The 18,099-nt window shown below is 48.2% G+C and overlaps 2 protein-coding genes across 3 annotated transcripts; both read left to right on the forward strand.

Annotated features, from left to right (window-relative positions):
• Positions 1-3,363: 3,363 nt before the first annotated feature.
• On the forward strand, positions 3,364-11,263 carry msl1a (MSL complex subunit 1a). Of its 2 annotated transcripts, none has more exons than XM_083676942.1 (9): positions 3,364-3,393; positions 4,262-5,157; positions 5,893-6,092; positions 7,167-7,420; positions 7,777-7,841; positions 8,651-8,718; positions 8,974-9,098; positions 10,137-10,209; positions 10,415-11,263. In XM_083676942.1, the coding sequence occupies exons 2-9, from the start codon at positions 4,435-4,437 to the stop codon at positions 10,503-10,505; spliced, it is 1,599 nt and encodes a 532-aa protein (XP_083533068.1). In that variant the 5' UTR covers positions 3,364-3,393; positions 4,262-4,434; the 3' UTR covers positions 10,506-11,263. The 2 variants fall into 2 exon arrangements, with proteins under 2 accessions (XP_083533068.1, XP_083533069.1); XM_083676943.1 differs by lacking the exon at positions 3,364-3,393 and adding an exon at positions 4,047-4,143.
• Positions 11,264-11,896: 633 nt separating this feature from the next.
• On the forward strand, positions 11,897-17,978 carry casc3 (casc3 exon junction complex subunit; the record flags this gene model as incomplete). The annotated part of the gene is made up of 7 exons (XM_083677412.1): positions 11,897-12,082; positions 13,145-13,169; positions 13,705-13,760; positions 15,070-15,345; positions 16,415-16,563; positions 17,159-17,332; positions 17,972-17,978. 7 exons carry the CDS (start codon positions 11,897-11,899, stop codon positions 17,976-17,978), a joined length of 873 nt encoding a protein of 290 aa, XP_083533538.1.
• Between the last annotated feature and the right edge of the window lie 121 nt (positions 17,979-18,099).

Genomic DNA, 18,099 nt, shown 5'->3' on the forward strand with positions numbered 1-18,099 from the left:
AGGCGTCTGCTAAATGCCATAAATGTCATGTAAAATGTAAATGTAATGCACAGCACTGAATGATATGGGTTAGGCTTCATGTGCAGGTTTTTTGTTTAGTTTAGTTTAGTTTAGTTTAGTTAGTAGGATCCCCATTAGTTGTTGTTCATTCAGCAGCTACTCCTGAGGACTACACATAACATAAAACACAGGCCCCTCGATGTGGATGTGCGGTGTGTGGCGGGGGCCCATTCTAAAGAAAGTTATTAATTCTACGAGTGGGCTAAAGGAATCCAGAACATGTTGCTCAAAACTTGCAGAGAAGGGAAAGTTTTTGCCCTAAATCTTAATGCAAAAAAAATGATGATTCAAAGAATAAAGTTCAATAAAGTTACGCGCTGCCCCAGCGGGGAGGGTGGCAAATAAAGTAGGTAAGATTCGTTGCGTATGGAGAAACAGTTGCCCTAAACTACTTTGAATCTAGGGCAACGAGGAGCACTGTCACATTGTTCCGGTCGACCGGGTAACCAGTGGGTCGGTATCTCGTGAATCAGGCATCCAGAGATCCGCGTGCTGCGTCTGCATCTCTCCGCTCTGCTTATCGGGCGCGAGACCGGACCGGCGGTGCCCGTGTCCATCCTCGTGAGGAAATCCTTGTGCCTTGCCCGCGCATTATCTCCGCACGCTGTCACACTCCCGTCGGTTTATCACTTAACAACGGCTCAAAGTTACCCTTGAATGAATAACAGCGTAGGGTTTTGAAGAAAAAACTATGTTCATCACGTTAATGCAATGTATGATACACTGGACAATGTTTAAGTGCCAGTTTGCACAATAATTCAACGTGAAAAGGCTGGCCTGGGTAGGCTAAAAGCCTATACCTTTCATGCAGCTAATTAATCGTTTCACTATTCAACTCCTGAGGGCAGTTTGTCTCTGTATTTTTCTGTTTGTTTGTTTGATGTCAGTGTTTTCGATAAACAAATGCGCATGCAGTGCAACTGTGACGAATTATTCCTTTTCCCAAGAGGCTGTTTATTAGTAGCCTACATAATAGGCTAATTAGACACCGTTTTACAATAATCTAGTAGACTGCTGCAGGCAGAAAACGTGTGTGTGTGGGTGGGTGCAGCCAAAAACACAATAACATTTTCCATTATGGCCACTTGTAATGAATTGGCTACAGCTTCACATGGCATACGTAGCCTGTGACCTTTCTCTCTGAGCGCCACTTGTTGATAGTTCGACTCAGCGACTTTAAAAGTTTCTGCGAAGCCTCGACTGAAGTGGAAGTAGGTCACGTCTACGGGGCTCCGTAACCTACTGTCCGCGTGACAGAGCTGTCTGACAGCGCAGAGGCGGGCCCCACCGTGACAGACACCAGGCAGCAGGCTGCTGTATGAGACATCTACTGTATAAGACATCTAATGTATACTGTCTACTGTAAGACATTGAACATGTTAATGCTGAGCAGCTGAGTGCCTCGTGTTTTTATTTCTGTGTAAAGCCTATAGCCTATGATTGATTGGCCACTGTGATTTTGTATGATTCGCTGCAAAAACAATTTCATAGGGGATAAGATAGGGTTAGGGTTTTCTACTACTAGGCTATGTTAGGCTATGTCTCTTTCCTCTGCAAATAAAGGCGATTTTTGTTGTTGTTGGACATAATATGTATTCCGATAGCCTAAAAGAACATGCATTAAGACACTCATTAAGACACTCGCACATATTTAGCGCACGTTGCGCATGCAGAAGAAACCTATCTCGCAGCTTGCAAAGTCCACATCCCCAAAGCAAGGATGAGTAGGCTAAACCAAACTGGTCCATCTCACTTGCATGGACATTCTCTAAATACAACAACGTGAGTCCTTGTGTACTGCCCTGGCCCCTGCAGTTCATTCGTGTTATGTGTGTCTGCTGTTGTTTTTTCCCGGTTTTTTTCTCTTTGAGTGCATATTGTCGCAAAGTCCCCGTGCCTCGCGCCATGTGATTTCTAGAACACCGCGGATCTCTGCGCCAGCTTGGGCGCGTGGGAGAGGAGAGGAGTGTCGTCACTAATAAACACACTGCGGCGGATACATTCGGTCACCGGGCCTGGCCACGTGAGGGAGCGCTGTTACGACTGCAGCAGGGAAGTTCTCTATGTGGAGCACTCAAGCGCGGTGCGCCGATCCGATGCTCTATTTTCTCGTAGAAAAGGCCAGTCAGCGGGGAACATCAGTCACCCAGCACGGTGAACGCTGCACCGATTAGCGGGGGCGAGACATGTGAGAGCTGAAGCAGAAGGCTGCAACGACATTAGGCTAAAGGCAGTTGCACAACCAAGGCCATCAGTAGTTATCACGCCATCAAAGGTTATAGCCTATATCTGCAAAAGTCTACCTTATTTATACAGGAGAGAAACGATGTTTAAAATAGGTCAATAATTGTGTGCTTTCTAGCGCCTTCTGCCTTCTAAAATGATCACTCCCAACGCAATGCAAAATGAAAAACAGTTTCATAAAAAAAGCGCTAGGCCTACATCGAAATATGGCCTAAATCAAAGCCTATACATATACACACAAATGAAATAATCTACTATCCCATAGCCCAATTCTCTGCCCTTAGAAGCATCTTCAAGGTAGAACTGAAGACTGCAGGACAGCTGAACTGAATAACACCCGTTTCAGTTAGTAGAGTAGGCCCTCTAGTGGTGAAAGAGCAACATGGCGAGAGAAGTTTATATGCATGCATATGTGACTCACAGCATATGCTATTTTTAATTCAACTGACATCTTTTCCGCTTTGTTTAATATGTTGACTGTATGGAAGGCCTTTTATAACTGCAGAATCCACACATAACATGATTCAGACTAAACATGCTTATTTGATCACCAAACAGAAGATCATATGCTAATTTAAAACACAATCTGCTTGACATATCTGCACATGATGTTCGTTATTTCCGACAGTCAGTGTCCTCACCATACCACTGAGTTACTGTAGGCTAGAATGCCACTACCATACCATTCTAAATCCTACAGCAAATCATTTTTTTTTCGTCTTCAAAGTCCGTCCTCTGAGAAATTCGATGACTGGGCTACATCACTTGAAATATTATATTCCCAACTATACAATAACAATAACATTACACCGAAAATCTGTGTATAATTTCGTGGTCAACTAATTGGCTTGAAGAAAGTGGGAGTGAAGTATGTAATTCTCACTATTGTCATTATAGTTCATTGCAATGTAAATACAAAGTATCATTTTCATCCTTTTCAACGGAATAAAATCGAACAATTTGAACAACAAATGTTTAGGAAGCTGCAGAAAACGGAGCAGCGCTCTCCAATCACAGCGCGGCTTTCCGCGGACGCATGCGCAGTGCGCCGGTTTTAAACGGGACCTGAGAGGGGCATGAAGGCGCTAGGTGAGTTCGTACGAGGACAGAGAAATTCAAATAGACAGGTGGCCACATAAACGTTAGCTTCAAACAGAGTGCATGTGGTGAATAGCAAAAGAAAATAGCGACTATTGTAAAACAATTATAGCTAAAATGGCGTCAGTGAGTGTGGGTTGGTTGGAGCCGAAGTGACTGTCATTGTTTTGCTCTTTCCTGCAGACCTAAAATGGAGGACATGGCTAGCTAGCTAAGTGGCTAGCAGGTTAGCTTACAAGACAGCTGCAGGGTCTACAGCTCAGCTGGATAACGTCTGTGAGACTTGTGTGTCCATGTTGGCAGTTGCGACAGGTCCCTTATATTATCCACCGGCACCGGTTTTCTCTCAAACGCTGGTTAGACAATTGAGCCGGCTGGTCACTTGCAGGATTTTTTTTTTTTTTTTTTTTTTTCTTCTTCTTTTTTACACACCAGCTAGCATTGAATAGCAAGTTAGCTAAACCAGCCCAAGATCTTGTAATCCCCCTGGTGACATTCGCTACAGTTTGAATGCTCTGACTTTAGTTCATAGGATCACCTCATGCAAGAACGTTCATGCATTGTGGAAACCTGTGTCGTAAAATCTGGATAGCTACAACCGTTACTAGACAACAAGCTACATACTGGAGGAGGGAGACCGCCAAGAGGTTTATGTTGGTAATTTCTGTAGTAGCACAGAGGGGGTGCTGTGGGAAGCTTGCCGAGCGATCGGTCTTGCACATCTTTCCCATTGTTAGTCAGGTAGGTGACTGAACTAGCCATTTCCCCGATACGATAATCAGTGCAACCGTTTTAACCGCCTAACCCTATCAGACAGAATTCTGGTTTGCAGAAGTTGACGTGTTTTCATCTCTCCCAGGCATCCGCGGCCATCTAGAGGAGGGCCCACTATTGAGGAGACGTAGCATCAAGGGTGTAGGAGGAGGAAGAGGACCCAGACCCGGCTCCTGGTGCCATCAACGCCCCGGCCAAGACACTGGACGGGTGGGCGTTGGTCGGCGTATGGACCCGGCGCCGACGGTGTGACCCGCCATGATAATGACATCGTCCGCTGTCCTCACAAGCAGCAGCAGCGGAGGAGGAGGAGGATACAAGCTGGACTCGGCCGGGAAAGTAGACCTGGGCAAATCTCAAGGAGCAGCAGGAGGCGATACCTTCATTGGCCTGCGGAGGGAGCCGGGGAGCGAGTACGTCATCAGTGTGCCAAGCAACGTCCTGGGGAATATACACAACAGCAGCGGTGGGAGCCCTCAGCTCCACCAGGGCAAGGCCAAGTTGGTGCCCGCCACCGTGGGGCTGGTGGTGGGCTCGGGGCAGGAGGAGAACTGGGGGGGCTTCGGGACCCAGCAGGCCCAGCAGAAGACTTACACCCTGGGCAAGCCCATGGGGGGCGAGAGCTCGCCCGTCAAGAACAAAACACTACTAGGACAGAGTCAGACTAAGACCAACAACATGGGTAAGGCGGACCCCCCCGCGGTGCTGAACCCTGTCAGGCCGCAGCCCCCCAGAGAGGACGCCGTGGGGGGCGGGGAGGTCAGAGGGGGGGTCACGGCCGCCGCGGTGGTGGGCCAGGCGTCGGAACACAGCCAGGAGGGGAAGAGAGGGAACCTTCGAAAAGGGCCCGGCCACTCGCAGACGCAGAGCAACTGTATCCGTCAGATCCTGCTGCTGCAGCTGGAGCTCATAGAACAGCAGCAGCAGCAGCTGCAGGCCAAGAGCAAGGAGATTGACGACCTCAAGGTTGAGAAGGAAATGGTATGACCACAAACACTCCGCAGCGGCTTTATCATGTGGCGTTAAATTGCGGTTGTTTCGGTAGGGCACAGTGTAGCAGCAGAGAAGAAAAATATAATCAGTGATTTCGGTGGTATGTTTCGGGGACAAGTTCAAGTAGTACCTTCCTATTTTCACTCATTGTTTCAAAACGTTTTGTTTTGTGCGGTGCACGTATTTCTTCATGAATAACATAAGCCGCTATTCTCACCCAGCTATTTTCCCTCCAAACACAAAGCCCTGGCCGATTGTTCCTCCAGCTCCAAAATGCCACCTGTGGTCCACCCATGGAATGGCAGTGTCACTATGACATCATCAGGTTCTAGTTCTATGAAGTATGACTGTAATCCAAGTCATCCCAACCAGCTTCAAGCTCAGTCATTTACTGTTTGACCCCGTTACAGACCAGGTAAACGTCTCTTAGAGAAGATGTTTCACCTCCTCATCAGCACGTTAGACGGCTAGATTATTGACCTTTTATTCTTTGTTCCTGTTACTGTCCGTAACAGTAAAAACATTAGTTGACAACCGAAATAATGAAAACACTTAAATGATTTCTCTACCTCTGTGACCTGTCTGTACTGGTCTAACGTAGCTAGCTAGCGCTGACTGGATTAAAAAAAAAAAAAGACAAAAAGACAGAAAATAAACATATCCTCATACTTGAAGGCCACTCGAGAGCTCCGCTGACCTTTAACCCTTCCCTCCCTGACGCAGCTGGTGGCGCGGATTGAGCGTATGGAGCGCCGTCTGCAGCTGGGGAAGAAGGAAGGGGGGGGTGAGCAGCAGCAGCGGGGGGGGTCCCGTAGGGAGGACCAGGGCCCAGGGACGCCAGAGGGGCAGGGGTCGGCCGAGGGCCGCGGAGCCACCACACCAAGGACACTACACTTTGGCAGAGGAGGAAAGGGGCACAAACGGTACGTTAGCTTCCAGCCAGAGTCGGAGAAGAGGGGAGTCTGGCTGTGATGAGAGACGTTTACATTTTTGACTTTTGATTAGCCAGACGCCTCTATCCAGAGCGACTTACGACAAGTACATTTGTCTAAAGTAAGTGAATCATCTATACGTCAGTCATCGTAACAAAAAGGACCGGGGGCTATTGGCAGTCACAATGCTAGAAGAAGGAAGGATTTTTTTGTATTGTTATTATTTACAGTAGATGAACTGCACTGGGGGTGAAGATACCAGTTGATTGTTTGACACCTAAAGGCTAAGCCCCAGTTTTTGTTTTGGCTAAAGCTAAAGCTTTGTCTTTCTACCACAGGACCAGGAAAAGCTCTGATTCGTTTCATGTCTATTTGAGGTTGCTCAGTCTGCTGCATGTAACACAAGTGAAAGTTGGATGTTGCTAATATCTCTGTCTCTCAACTTCTTTGTTATGATTTCCTCCCCCCCTCAGACACACTGCAGGCCGGTGTAGTATACAGTTCTTCACCTATACAATCCATCACTTTCCTCTCTAGTCCTCTGTGGCTCAGTTGGTAGAGCATGGCGCTAACAACGCTTAGGTTGTGGGTTCGATTCCTGCTGGGACCATATATACTGAAAAATGTATGCACTCGCTGCAATGTAAGTCGCTTTGGATAAAAGCGCCAGGTAAATATAGGTATTATATAATATATAATACAGGCTTATATAGGTAGGAAAGACACGAGAGAGAGCCATGTCCTTTCTTATTGGTCAAATGCCACTGTTACTACCACTCTAAGCCAAACAGATGGATTGTGCAGGTGATGAAATGTATGCCTGTACCATCGTTGTTAAAAGTGGAAGCGTTATGATGTCCCTCAGTGAATTCCGCGTTTTAGCTGTATTTTGTGCACATTTTGACATGAATAAACATGAGTGGGGTTTTGAAAAATGCAATCCAGCACAGCGCCATGCTGTTCAAAAATCCTGTGGAGAACCCTGTGAAGTGTGTCCTACATCTCCACTTCCCTCTCTGTCCCTCACTCACGCCCTCTCACACTGCATGCTCTCCTGTTCTGTAGGCGCTTCCTCTTCCAGGACCCCAGGTCGGTGAAGTCTCGGCGCAACCAGTCCAAGGTCTCCCCCCAGAAGGAGGAGCCGGGGTCGGGGTCGGACGTGGAGGACGCCTCACCAGATGCCAGCTGTGCCCACACAGAGGAGCTGGACTACCTGTCCACCACGGACATGTACCTGTGTTGCTGGCACCTGCCCCCCCCCTCACCGCCCCCCTCGCCCTGGCGCGAGCCCTCGCCCAAGAAGAATGATTGTGTGGCCAGTGAGTGGTTTTTATTTTCAGGTGGCCAACCAACCAACCAACCACCCAACCATTCATCCATCCAATCAATCAATCAGTCAACCAAACCATCTCACGTTCTTTCAACTACCCAGCAAATCTATGTATCGTCCAAACCGTCATTAAACTTTTTCTACTATCAAAATACGACTTTGCAAGCCCACAAAGTTTCTTCTGGGAACTTCTGTCTAGTTCTAGTAGTGTTTGCATTCTTGGTGAATTGAGTCACCCGTGGCACTCTAGAATGTTGACAACTTGGGTGGCTCGGCACTGAACGGGTTAAAGTCATGTGGTGTCAGTCGTGTTCTGACCGGAGCCTCTGTCTCTGTCCCATGCAGTCCCGTCGTGGAGGGAAAACAACATGGATCCACTCGGGAAGGAGGAGACCACGGACGTCCCTGAGGTGATGCCTGGCCCTGGGGAGCCCTGAGGAGCCAGGCACGGTGGGGAGGCCGGTGGAGGTAGAAATCGGAGGACGGGCTCAATGGAATGAGGAATGATATCAAACGATACCATTCCGCATTCCATTCCATTCTATCCATTACAATGAGCCCGTCCTCTGATTTCTACCTCCACTGGCCTTCCCTGGGCCACGGTGGGTTGAAGTGGTACTGATGGTCCAGTGGGTTTTGATCACGGTGCTGGGGTCGCGAGGGTTGTGGGTTTGGTCCCTGCATGGGCTACAACCACACACCTAGTATAGGTGGTTGGCTGCCTGTTGTTTGGTTTTGATGAAAGTTTCTGAGATGAATGGCCGTGGTATTATAGTGGAATTGCTCTTGGGTGATGGAGGCCTATAAGCCATCTGCAGCTGGTGTTACCAGAGAATCTATATACAGGGGATCTCTCACTCCTGCAAAACATTATATTTCATACCAGCAGGGGGTGATGAAGAGAGTAAGGAAAAAAAATAAAATAATTTAAGCATTTTAGCTGCATTACTTCAGCATTAACTGATCTTACTGCTCCTTACTGGGGTGCGCCCTCTGCTGCCACTGCCATGGGAACTGCATGCTCTAATCACCTGAATGGGAAAGACGGGGAGCGGAGCGGCCGTCCTGTGGTGTTCTTCACCCCTCAGGCTGCTGGTCAAAGTGTTAGATTGAGAGTCGGTGTTGTTACCGCCGAGTGGGCCTCAGGGAGAATGGGTGACGGTGGTCCATGGACCCGCTGTGAAGTGGAGTATAAGACACTTCTTCTCTGTTTTTACAGAATTTGGACGACAATGTTTTCCTGAAGCGTCACTCGAAGCACGAGCTGGATGAGAAGAGAAGGAAGAGGTAAAGGAACAGTCAAACAGTACTTTAAGCTAAACTCAGCACTCAAATACCTTCCTCATATTTATCTGGTCTGACTGTTAACTGTTTGCCCCTTTCTTCACTCGCTCCACTCTTAATTGATCTCTCCATCCTCCTCTCTTTCATTATCTTCTCTCTCCTTCACTCTCTCCACTCTTTCCTGCCTTCTTTCTCCCCTCCCTCCCTCCCCTCTTCCTTCCCTCCCTCCCCTCTTCCTTCCCTCCCTCCCTCCCTCAGGTGGGATATCCAGCGAATCAGAGAGCAGCGTATGTTCCAGCGGCTGCAGCAGAGGATGAACCGGAGGAAGGGCATCCAGGAGACTGAACCAGAGGTGCTGTCCTTCTACCCCGAACCTGAGGACGGTAAGAACCCTGCAGATGGAGAGGAGCACCGATGTTATTGGCCGATATCAGGCTTTTACAGAAATATCATTGTATCGCCACGTATTCCTCCGATACAGCATCAAAGATGTGCGTCAGCCTCACATTTAACTGTAGTTGGGTTTTTCCCAAATTGTCATGGACAGTACCAGTCAAAAGTTTGGACACACCTTCTCATTCAATGGTTTTTCTTTATTTTTTATTATTTTCTACATTGTAGATTAATATTGAAGACATCAAAACTATGAAGGAACACATATGGAATTATGTAGTAAACAAAAAAGTGTTAAACAAACCAGAATATGTTTTATATTTTAGATTCTTCAAAGTAGCCACCTTTTGCTTTGATGACAGCTTTGCACACTCTTGGCAAGGTGTGCCCAAACTTTTGACTGGTCCTGTACATATACGAATGAATTACCTTGTTTATTGGCATTTGCTGTTACTTGAATGCCCGCTGAATTTAGCAAAGTAATGTTAGCTCTTTGGACTGCAGTCAATTAGCACAGTTGCTAACTAAAGGGATGTTGACTGAACAAGAGGATTATTCGTGAACACTCAGGACTCTTGTCTTAGACTAGATGTATTTCTGGGTTCTGAATAATTCAAGTGACTCTCCCATAAGGAAAGGTTGCTCGTGTTCCACAACTGGTCCTTGAACACCAGCTAGCTGTGGTGTTGATGTTTGACAGCCTGATGTTGGATGCTTGACTTCAGGTTGGTTGAAACACTGAATGATAATAAACAACCCCTTCTGTCTCTCTCCTCTCTCCTCTCCTTTCTCTTCTGTCTCCTCTCTTCTCTCTCTTCTGTCTCCTCTCTCCTCTGTCTCCTCTCTCCTCCTCTGTCTCCTCTCTCTTCTGTCTCCTCTGTCTCCTCTCTCTTCTCTCTCCTCTCCTTTCTCCTCTCTCTCCTCTCTCCTCCTCTGTCTCCTCTCTCCTCTCCTCTTCTCTCTCCTCTGTCTCCTCTCTCCTCCTCTCTCTCCTCTCTCTTCTCTCTCTTTCTCTCTTCTCTTTATAGTGGAGTCCCTCATCATCACCCCGCACTTGCCTGTCGTGGCCTTCGGCCGTCCTCTGCCAAAGCTGACACGACGGTGAGTTAAAACACACACACACACACAGCATTATAACGAATCATAACAGAACCAATGGCAAGCTTCCACACATGCTAGTGTACACACAAACACACACATAAACAAACAAACTATGTATATTGAAACATTGATTTTAATGAGTATTAAACATCTATGACTGAATTATCTAAACCCCTTGTGTTGTGTCTGCCCCCTCCCCCTCCAGGAGCTTTGACCTGCCCTGGCTGGACGACAGGAGCCGCTGCAGGGTCGAGATGCCCAAGAAGCAGACCCCTCACCGGACCTGCCGGAAATAACCCCCCCCCCCCCACACACACACACACACACACACACCGTCCTTCCCAGCTTAGAGAATCCCAGAGAGGAGACTACAGACTGACTCAATAGCACAACGCCCCTTCCCCCCTCCTATGGGTTAAAATAAACAAACCCAGTGCCAGTTACCTCCTCTGGATTAAAACAGACACTCAATACCAGTACCAGAGTCTACCCCTCTGTTGGGTAACCCCCCCTTCTCCCCCCCCCCCCCCCCCCCCAACCACCACCCTGTTTCAGAAAGGAAGTGTGTGGTAATGCATGTGGACATACCAACCATGTACTGTGTACCAGTCTGGACATGGCTGCTGGACTAAAGACCCTCTGACTGGTCGGTGCTGAAGCTGGTTGGGATGAAGACTGGTGATGTGGATCTGGTGGAGGAGAAGGGGATGGGGCCTGGGGGGGCGTGTCTCTCCTCTCCAGGTTCGTACTGGGTTTATCTGAGGGGTGAGGGGGGAGGGGCTACCTTGCCTTGCCTTGACTTCTTTGCCACCTCACCTCATCTTCAAAATATCACCTCAAAACAAACGCACACAAGCTAACGTTGTACAAACTAACGTTGTACAAACTGTCGATACAAACGAACGTTGTACAAACTGTAGATACAAGCTAACGTTGTACAAATCAAACTGTTGATCTGCCATCCGCATTGACACATCTGTATTCTTGAACAGCGCAGAATGTAGCTGTCTCTCTCATCTGTCATATGTGATTGCTGTTACAGAGAGGGGGGTAGGGAGGGGGGTGGGCGTCTCTTGTTACAGATTATTATGGACATAGGGAGGGGGGTGGGGGGGTATTCAAAGCGCTTCAGTAGCATTTATGGTTTGTGTTTCAACCAAGATGTTCTTGTAATAAAAAAAAAAAGAAGAATGCATTATGCTCTTGTACCTATGGCTCTGTTTCTTTCTTTCTTTCTTTCTTTGTGTGTGTGTGTGTGTATGTACACTAGCATGTGTGGAAGCTTGCCATTGGTTCTGTTATGATCCGTTATTACATTTCTCTACTGTGTGTGTGTGTGTGTGTGTGTGTCCTATTGTCGGGATGAAATCGCCTGATATTGGAGCCTGCCGCTGTACTGACTTGCCTTTTAGCGTATTAAAAAGGCTTGGGTAATGTAGTTGTAGAAACCTCATCAAATGAAATAAATGAAGAAAAAACCATCGTCCTCCCAAGTATTATTATGGAACGGAATGCGTTTGGGGTTATCGGGGGTCGTAGCGAGCACAGCGCGCCGGCTCTCAGAAGATGGAGAAGCGCGGCGCGGCGCGGCGCGGCGGAGACGGTCTCCACACAAGGCGGAACTGCGTAAGTGACATTCACCCACAATTCCTGGCATTCTTCCGGTAACCACTATCCGATTCCTAAGATGGCGGACCGGCGGCGGCGACGGAGGCGCGCGTCCCAGGACAGCGAGGAGGACGACGAATCTGGGTCAGGGTCCGAGAGTGGAAGGTCCGGATCTCCCGCGACGAAGGGCCGAGTGAGGGACCCGGAGCCCGTCGAGACCCCCGTCGTCCGTGTGCCGACGAAAAACGACGCGGAATCCGAGTGTGTGAGTGTCTCGCTGTCGCCGCGCTAAGCAGATCAATTTCGGTGGTGCCTGACAAGTTAGCCTGCTAGCTATCCAAGCTAGCTTTGCTCACTAATGTAACCGGGTCAGCGAGTCAACAGGCTGTTTGAGGGTAGCGGCAGCTAACGTTAGGGCGCTGGTTGTTGTCTAGCGGGTTACTAGGCCAAGCCCGCATCCCCATCATGTGAGTTTGCCACGTCCAGTGCACGGTTCTCTTAAATCACCCCCCCCCCCCCCCCACACACACACACACACACTCTCACACACACACACACACACACACACACCACGATCCTCGGCCGGCGGAGTGCAACGCCTACCGAAGCCGCCAAGAGCTAGTCGAGCTAGCTCGCTTGGTTAATTTACATTAAGCTAGCTAGCTGTAGTGTAAGTTATTTCTTAGCTCTTGTGATTTTGCCAACTTGTGATCCCCCCCCCCCCATTTACTGGCTCGCCTACATTTGTTTGCAGGTCGCGATATATTGTGTAACAGTTTCAGTTTTGGTAACAGAAATGTGTTGTCATGATCTTATCAAAGGGTAGCTAGGTTAGGGGACCCGGCATTGTCGGGGTGGCTAGCCAATGATTGTGTGTGTGTGTGTGTGTGTGTGTGTGAAACGTGGATGCCATTAATTAGAGGCATCTGCCTTTGCGTGCCTGGCTAACCATTTACCGACCTCGGTATGTTTCTCTGCCCAATTATAGTCGTTGAGTAGTTGGCTAGGAGCATCGTGACCGCACCCCGATCTTGTTGTGAATGGCCACATTACGCCATCACCCTTCGCTCCAGCACCAGTTGACTAGGTTTCATTGTGCCAATAGCTGGTGAAGTGCGGAATAAGCGTGACGTTGTTTTGGTTATTCAATTCAGTACTCATTGTTGATCTCGGGTAACACAGCTGTAGATTGATACAAGTTGCTCCATGAATGTCTTCCTTACAGCTTGTAAAATGGAAGTGAAATCTGAAAGCGAATTGCTACTGAAGAGTTGACTTGGGACATGATTTCTGTGTGAGACTGACTGTTCATTTCCTTTCTTTGCAGGAGAGTGAAGATGGAGTAGGAGAAGGTGAGTCTGTGCTGGTTGGTGTAAAACATGTTTACTGATAATGATAAACACACCTCCCCCAAGGAGTTGTTTACACACTGTCCTCCTACCACTGTTCATCAGCTGCTGACTCCTACCTCCTCCTAGTACGTACATAACACACGTCCACACGCATCACACACGGACACACACGCATCACACATGTCCACACGCATCACACATGTACTCACACAAGTACACACGCATCACGCATGTACACACACATGTACACATGCATGTTGAAACATTCAGTACTGTAATTCCTACATCCTCTGGAGTCAGGATGGTTATAGTTATGCATACCTTTGGATTAGAATACACAACAATATTACACTTTCTATGATAAGTTAGGGTTAGGCATACATTTTTATATATATATATATGTCGGAGCCCAGCAGGAAATGACCCACAACCGTAGCAGTGCTAGCTATTGATAACTAGGTACCTCATCACAGGAAGTGTAATATAGTTGATTCTCTTGTTACGACGTGACTGAAGCTCTTGTTTGTGTTTGCAGCCGTCCTGTCGGACTATGAGAGTGCAGACCCTGAGGACAACGGCTCCCATTCTGAGGTGAGACAGCCGACATATCACATGTATGACACACGCATGACACGTGACACATGTATGACACGTATGTAGGCGTCAGTGGTCACCCTACAGACACGTGTTTGGTTCAGCGGTCCGGCGTGACCGCGGCGCGGAGAGCGCTGGCTGAAAGCCCCCCGCTGCTCGGGACGCGTCGCCCATTTTAGCCTTCAGCACCAGGTCAGCGACACGGTGCAGTTCATTGATATTGACGTCAGTGAGGGGGATGTGTGGTGGGTCACAGGGGAGGCTGGTGGAGGTAGAAATCGGAGGACGGGCTCCGTGGTTGAGCGTGAGGAACTGATGATGTTGACTTCTGTTTCTCTAGTGTCTCAAGTGGATCACTTCCCTAGTCTAACCTGATTGGTTGTCACAGGTTCTAGTCATGAGGGGGGGGAGGGGGTTCGTGACCCTAACCCAACCTTTCTGGATTCTCTCAAAGCAGAATACTGTTAATTAACAATTAATAGTCTTACTGACTGAAGCGAAGTGGGCTTGAATAGTGTGTACTTCTCTTGTTGATGGGCGTTCTGTTCTCCTACTCTAGCATCCCTCTAGCACCCCCTAGTGGACAGTGAAAGCATAGAACCGCTGCCCTTTATGTAACACGTTGTTAGTGATGGTGATGTGTAGGGTACATAGACAGCCTTTAGCCTGTCATCGCTGGTCTTTGGAGGGCTTGACTGCGGCTTCGGGTGCAGCACCCTAAATCCTAAACTCAGGGTTCTCCCCGAAGAATGTTGGAGTGGTCCTCTGTGGCTCAGTTGGTAGAGTATGGTGCTAACAACGCTTAGGTTGTGGGTTTGATTACCGCTGTGTATATACTGAATGTATGGACTCACTACAATGTAAGTGGCTTTGGATAAAAGAGTCAGCTAAATAGCATTTATTATTATTATTATTATTATTATAGAGTGACGCTGCGCCACACTGTGAACTTGGCAACCACAATGTAAACATAGGCAAATTAAACTATATATACAGTAATGATGGAGTAACTATCTTTGATCGCCAACAATGTTGTTGGTAAAAAAACAAAACGGGTGTTATGATGTTCTTCAGTGAGTTCAGCGTTTTAGCAGTATCTTTTTTTTTTTTTACGCATTGTGACACGGATGAACACAAGTCTGGTCTTGATGATGCGAGCCATCGCTGTTCAGAACTCCTGGGGAGAACCATGTAGTTAATTTGGTTCGGCCCCTGTAGTGTCTACTGACAGCCCTCTAACAAAGAGTTCCCAGACTCTCACAGCCACTGTTCTCTCTCTCTCTCTCTCTCTCTCTCTCTCTCTCAGGGAGGAGAGGAGGAAGAGGAGGAGGAAGAAGAGGCTCCTCCTTCCGTGGCAGCTGAGCCCACGCCCACCGCTGCAGATGCCCCCCCTGCACAGCTGGAAGAGGGTGGGGGAGAGGTGGAGGTGGAGGGAGAGGGAGAGGTGCAAGAAGGAGAGGGGGAGGGGGGGAAAGTAGAGGAAGAGGAGGAAGGGGAGGAAGAGGAGGAAGGGGGGAGTAAAGAGGTGAAGACTGAAGATAAGGACAACCTGGCTGGAGAGAGACAGAGCGGTGACGGACAGGTGAGACTGTGTGTGTGAGACTGTGTGTGTCTGTGTGTGTGTGTGTGTGTCTGTGTCTGTGTGTGTAAATTAAATGGAGGAGATGGGAACCATGAATATGGAGTCACCCTCATTTCAGTACTGGTTTCCAGTTGTCTCCTCTCAACTTATGTGGCCAGCCAGTGAAGAACTCATGTAAACGTTTCTAACCTGGCCTCTGGTTCTCATACAAAGATTCACAATATCGGGCTTTTCACACTGCAGTTTCTTAGCCTAGATCAGAGCATTATGTCCATTCAGTCAAGCCAGCGGTTACCTGTTATAGCAGCCATCTGTTATACTCCAGGAGTCTTCATACATGTGTGTACAGTACCAGTCAAAGGTTTGGACACACCTTTCTCATTCAATGGTTTTTCTTTATTTTTATTGTTTTCTACATTGTAGATTAATATTGAAGACATCAAAACTATGAAGGAACACATATGGAATTATGTAGTAAACAAAAAAAGTGTTAAACAAACCAGAATATGGTTTATATTTTAGATTCTTCAAAGTAGCCACCTTTTGCTTTGATGACAGCTTTGCACACTCTTGGCAAGGTGTGTCCAAACTTTTGACTGGTACTGTGTGTGTGTGTGTGTGTGAGAGAAATGTTTCATGTTGGGGAGTTAGCCCAGGGTTAAGACTGTCCCAGGGCTAGCTTACCCTAAATTCACCCATGCATGTGTTTACCCTGGGCGAAGTGTTATTGGATGATAGCGTTCCATTGGTGTTAACTCTGGCCCCTGTTCACACTGGCTGGTTTTGGCACCGTGTTTTAGTTGATTTCTGGGCTAACCCTGAAAAGTGTGCGTGCTAACCCTTCTCCATGGCAAGGCCAGCTAGCCCCGGGTTAAAGTCAGTGCTAACCCACTTTAGAATGCTTGAGCGTGCTTAGCCCCGGGCTAAAAGCTCATCAGACCTCAAGGCCTCCATCAGAATGTTCTACTTTTGTGTTCCTCCTGTCCAGCCCTTGAAGTTAGGAAACATTCTCAAACATTCTCCCCCCCCCGGAGACCTGTCTCTTACCTCTACCCCCCACCCCCCCCAGGAGAGCACAGACGACCCGGAGAACAAGCTGGGGGTCAAACCGGGCCAGAAGCTGGACGATGACGAGGATCGGAAGAACCCGGCCTTCATCCCCCGCAAGGGGCTGTTCTTCGAGCACGACGTCCGCGGCAACGCCCAGGACGAGGAACGGTATGGTTGGCATGGTTACCGCGGTCGACCCAGGTTGCCACCCTGGTAACCAAGGCAACCGCCTAGAACAGTACAGTACACGGTGGCGGTGACGCTCAGTGTGGTGATGTGAAACGCTCTTCTCAGTGAGCATGATATCGAGAATCAAGAGTTCGTAAATGTATTTGTTTTATTTATTTAACCTATTTATATCCTGGTTAGTCTCATTGAGATACAGTCTCTCTTTCAAGAGGCAGCAGCCCAGGAAAACCATGTTTGAGACGATTCACAAACGACCAAAGTGTAAATAAACAACAGCGGGTGTTTCTCTGCGTCTTAGACTGGCCACAGAGTGAACGACTTCGCTCAGTTCTTTATTGAACTCCTCCCTCCCCCTCCTCTCTCTCCCTCCTCCTCTCTCCCCCTCCTCCTCTCTCCCCTCTGTCCTTTCCTGTCTTCTCCTCTTCCCTCTCCTCCTCCCCCCTGCTCCTTCCCTCTCCCCTCTCCATTCTTTCATCTCCTCTCCCCTCCCCTTCTCTCCCCCTCCTCCTCCCTCCTCTTCCTCTCCCCCTCTCTCCTCTCCTCTCCCCCTCCCCCCTCCTCCTCTCCCCCCCAGGCCGAAGGGTCGTAACAGGAGGCTGTGGAAGGATGAGGGTCGTTGGGAACACGACCGCTTCCGGGAGGAGGAGCAGGCGCCCAAGTCCCGGGAGGAGCTCATCTCCATCTACGGCTACGACATCCGCAACGGGGGAGGGAGCTCAGAGAGGCCCTACCGGCAGCGCAAGCCCAGGTACCGGGGGAGGGAGGGGGGGGGAGGGAGGCCCATCTGGTTCTGTAACGATGTGGTTGATTGGCTCTGGTAGGGTCTTTTCTTTTCTTTTTCTTTTTTTTTTGCCACAAATGGAAGACATGGAGAAACCAAATAACAAGCACAATTCTACTTAATGTACAGTTGTTTAGCTGACGTTGATGCATATTATACACACACTCTTTCCCCTCGCAATACATCCTTCTATCCTTTACATCCTTCTATCCTTTACATCCTTCTATTCTCCACATCCTTCTATCCTTTACATCCTTCTATTCTCCACATCCTTCTATCCTTTACATCCTTCTATTCTCCACATCCTTCTATTCTCCACATCCTTCTATCCTTTACATCCTTCTATTCTTTACATTCTTCTATTCTTTACATCCTTCTATTCTTTACATCCTTCTATCCTTTACATCCTTCTATTCTCCACATCCTTCTATCCTTTACATCCTTCTATTCTTTACATCCTTCTATCCTTTACATCCTTCTATCCTTTACATCCTTCTATCCTTTACATCCTTCTATTCTTTACATTCTTCTATTCTTTACATTCTTCTATTCTTTACATCCTTCTATTCTCCACATCTCTCTATTCTCCTGTGTTGTTTCACAAAGGCCCTGAATCTCTCCATTTGTAGAGATGGTGTCGCCGTTTCCCCTAAAAAGAACCATTTGACAGAGTCAGAGTAGATGTCATATGTCAGTGAGTGGGTCCGGGCCGTCAGACCCCCCAGTGAGGCGCT

This window comes from Argentina silus (genome assembly GCF_951799395.1).
Source record: "Argentina silus genome assembly, chromosome: 9".
Taxonomy (NCBI): Eukaryota; Metazoa; Chordata; class Actinopteri; order Argentiniformes; family Argentinidae; genus Argentina; species Argentina silus.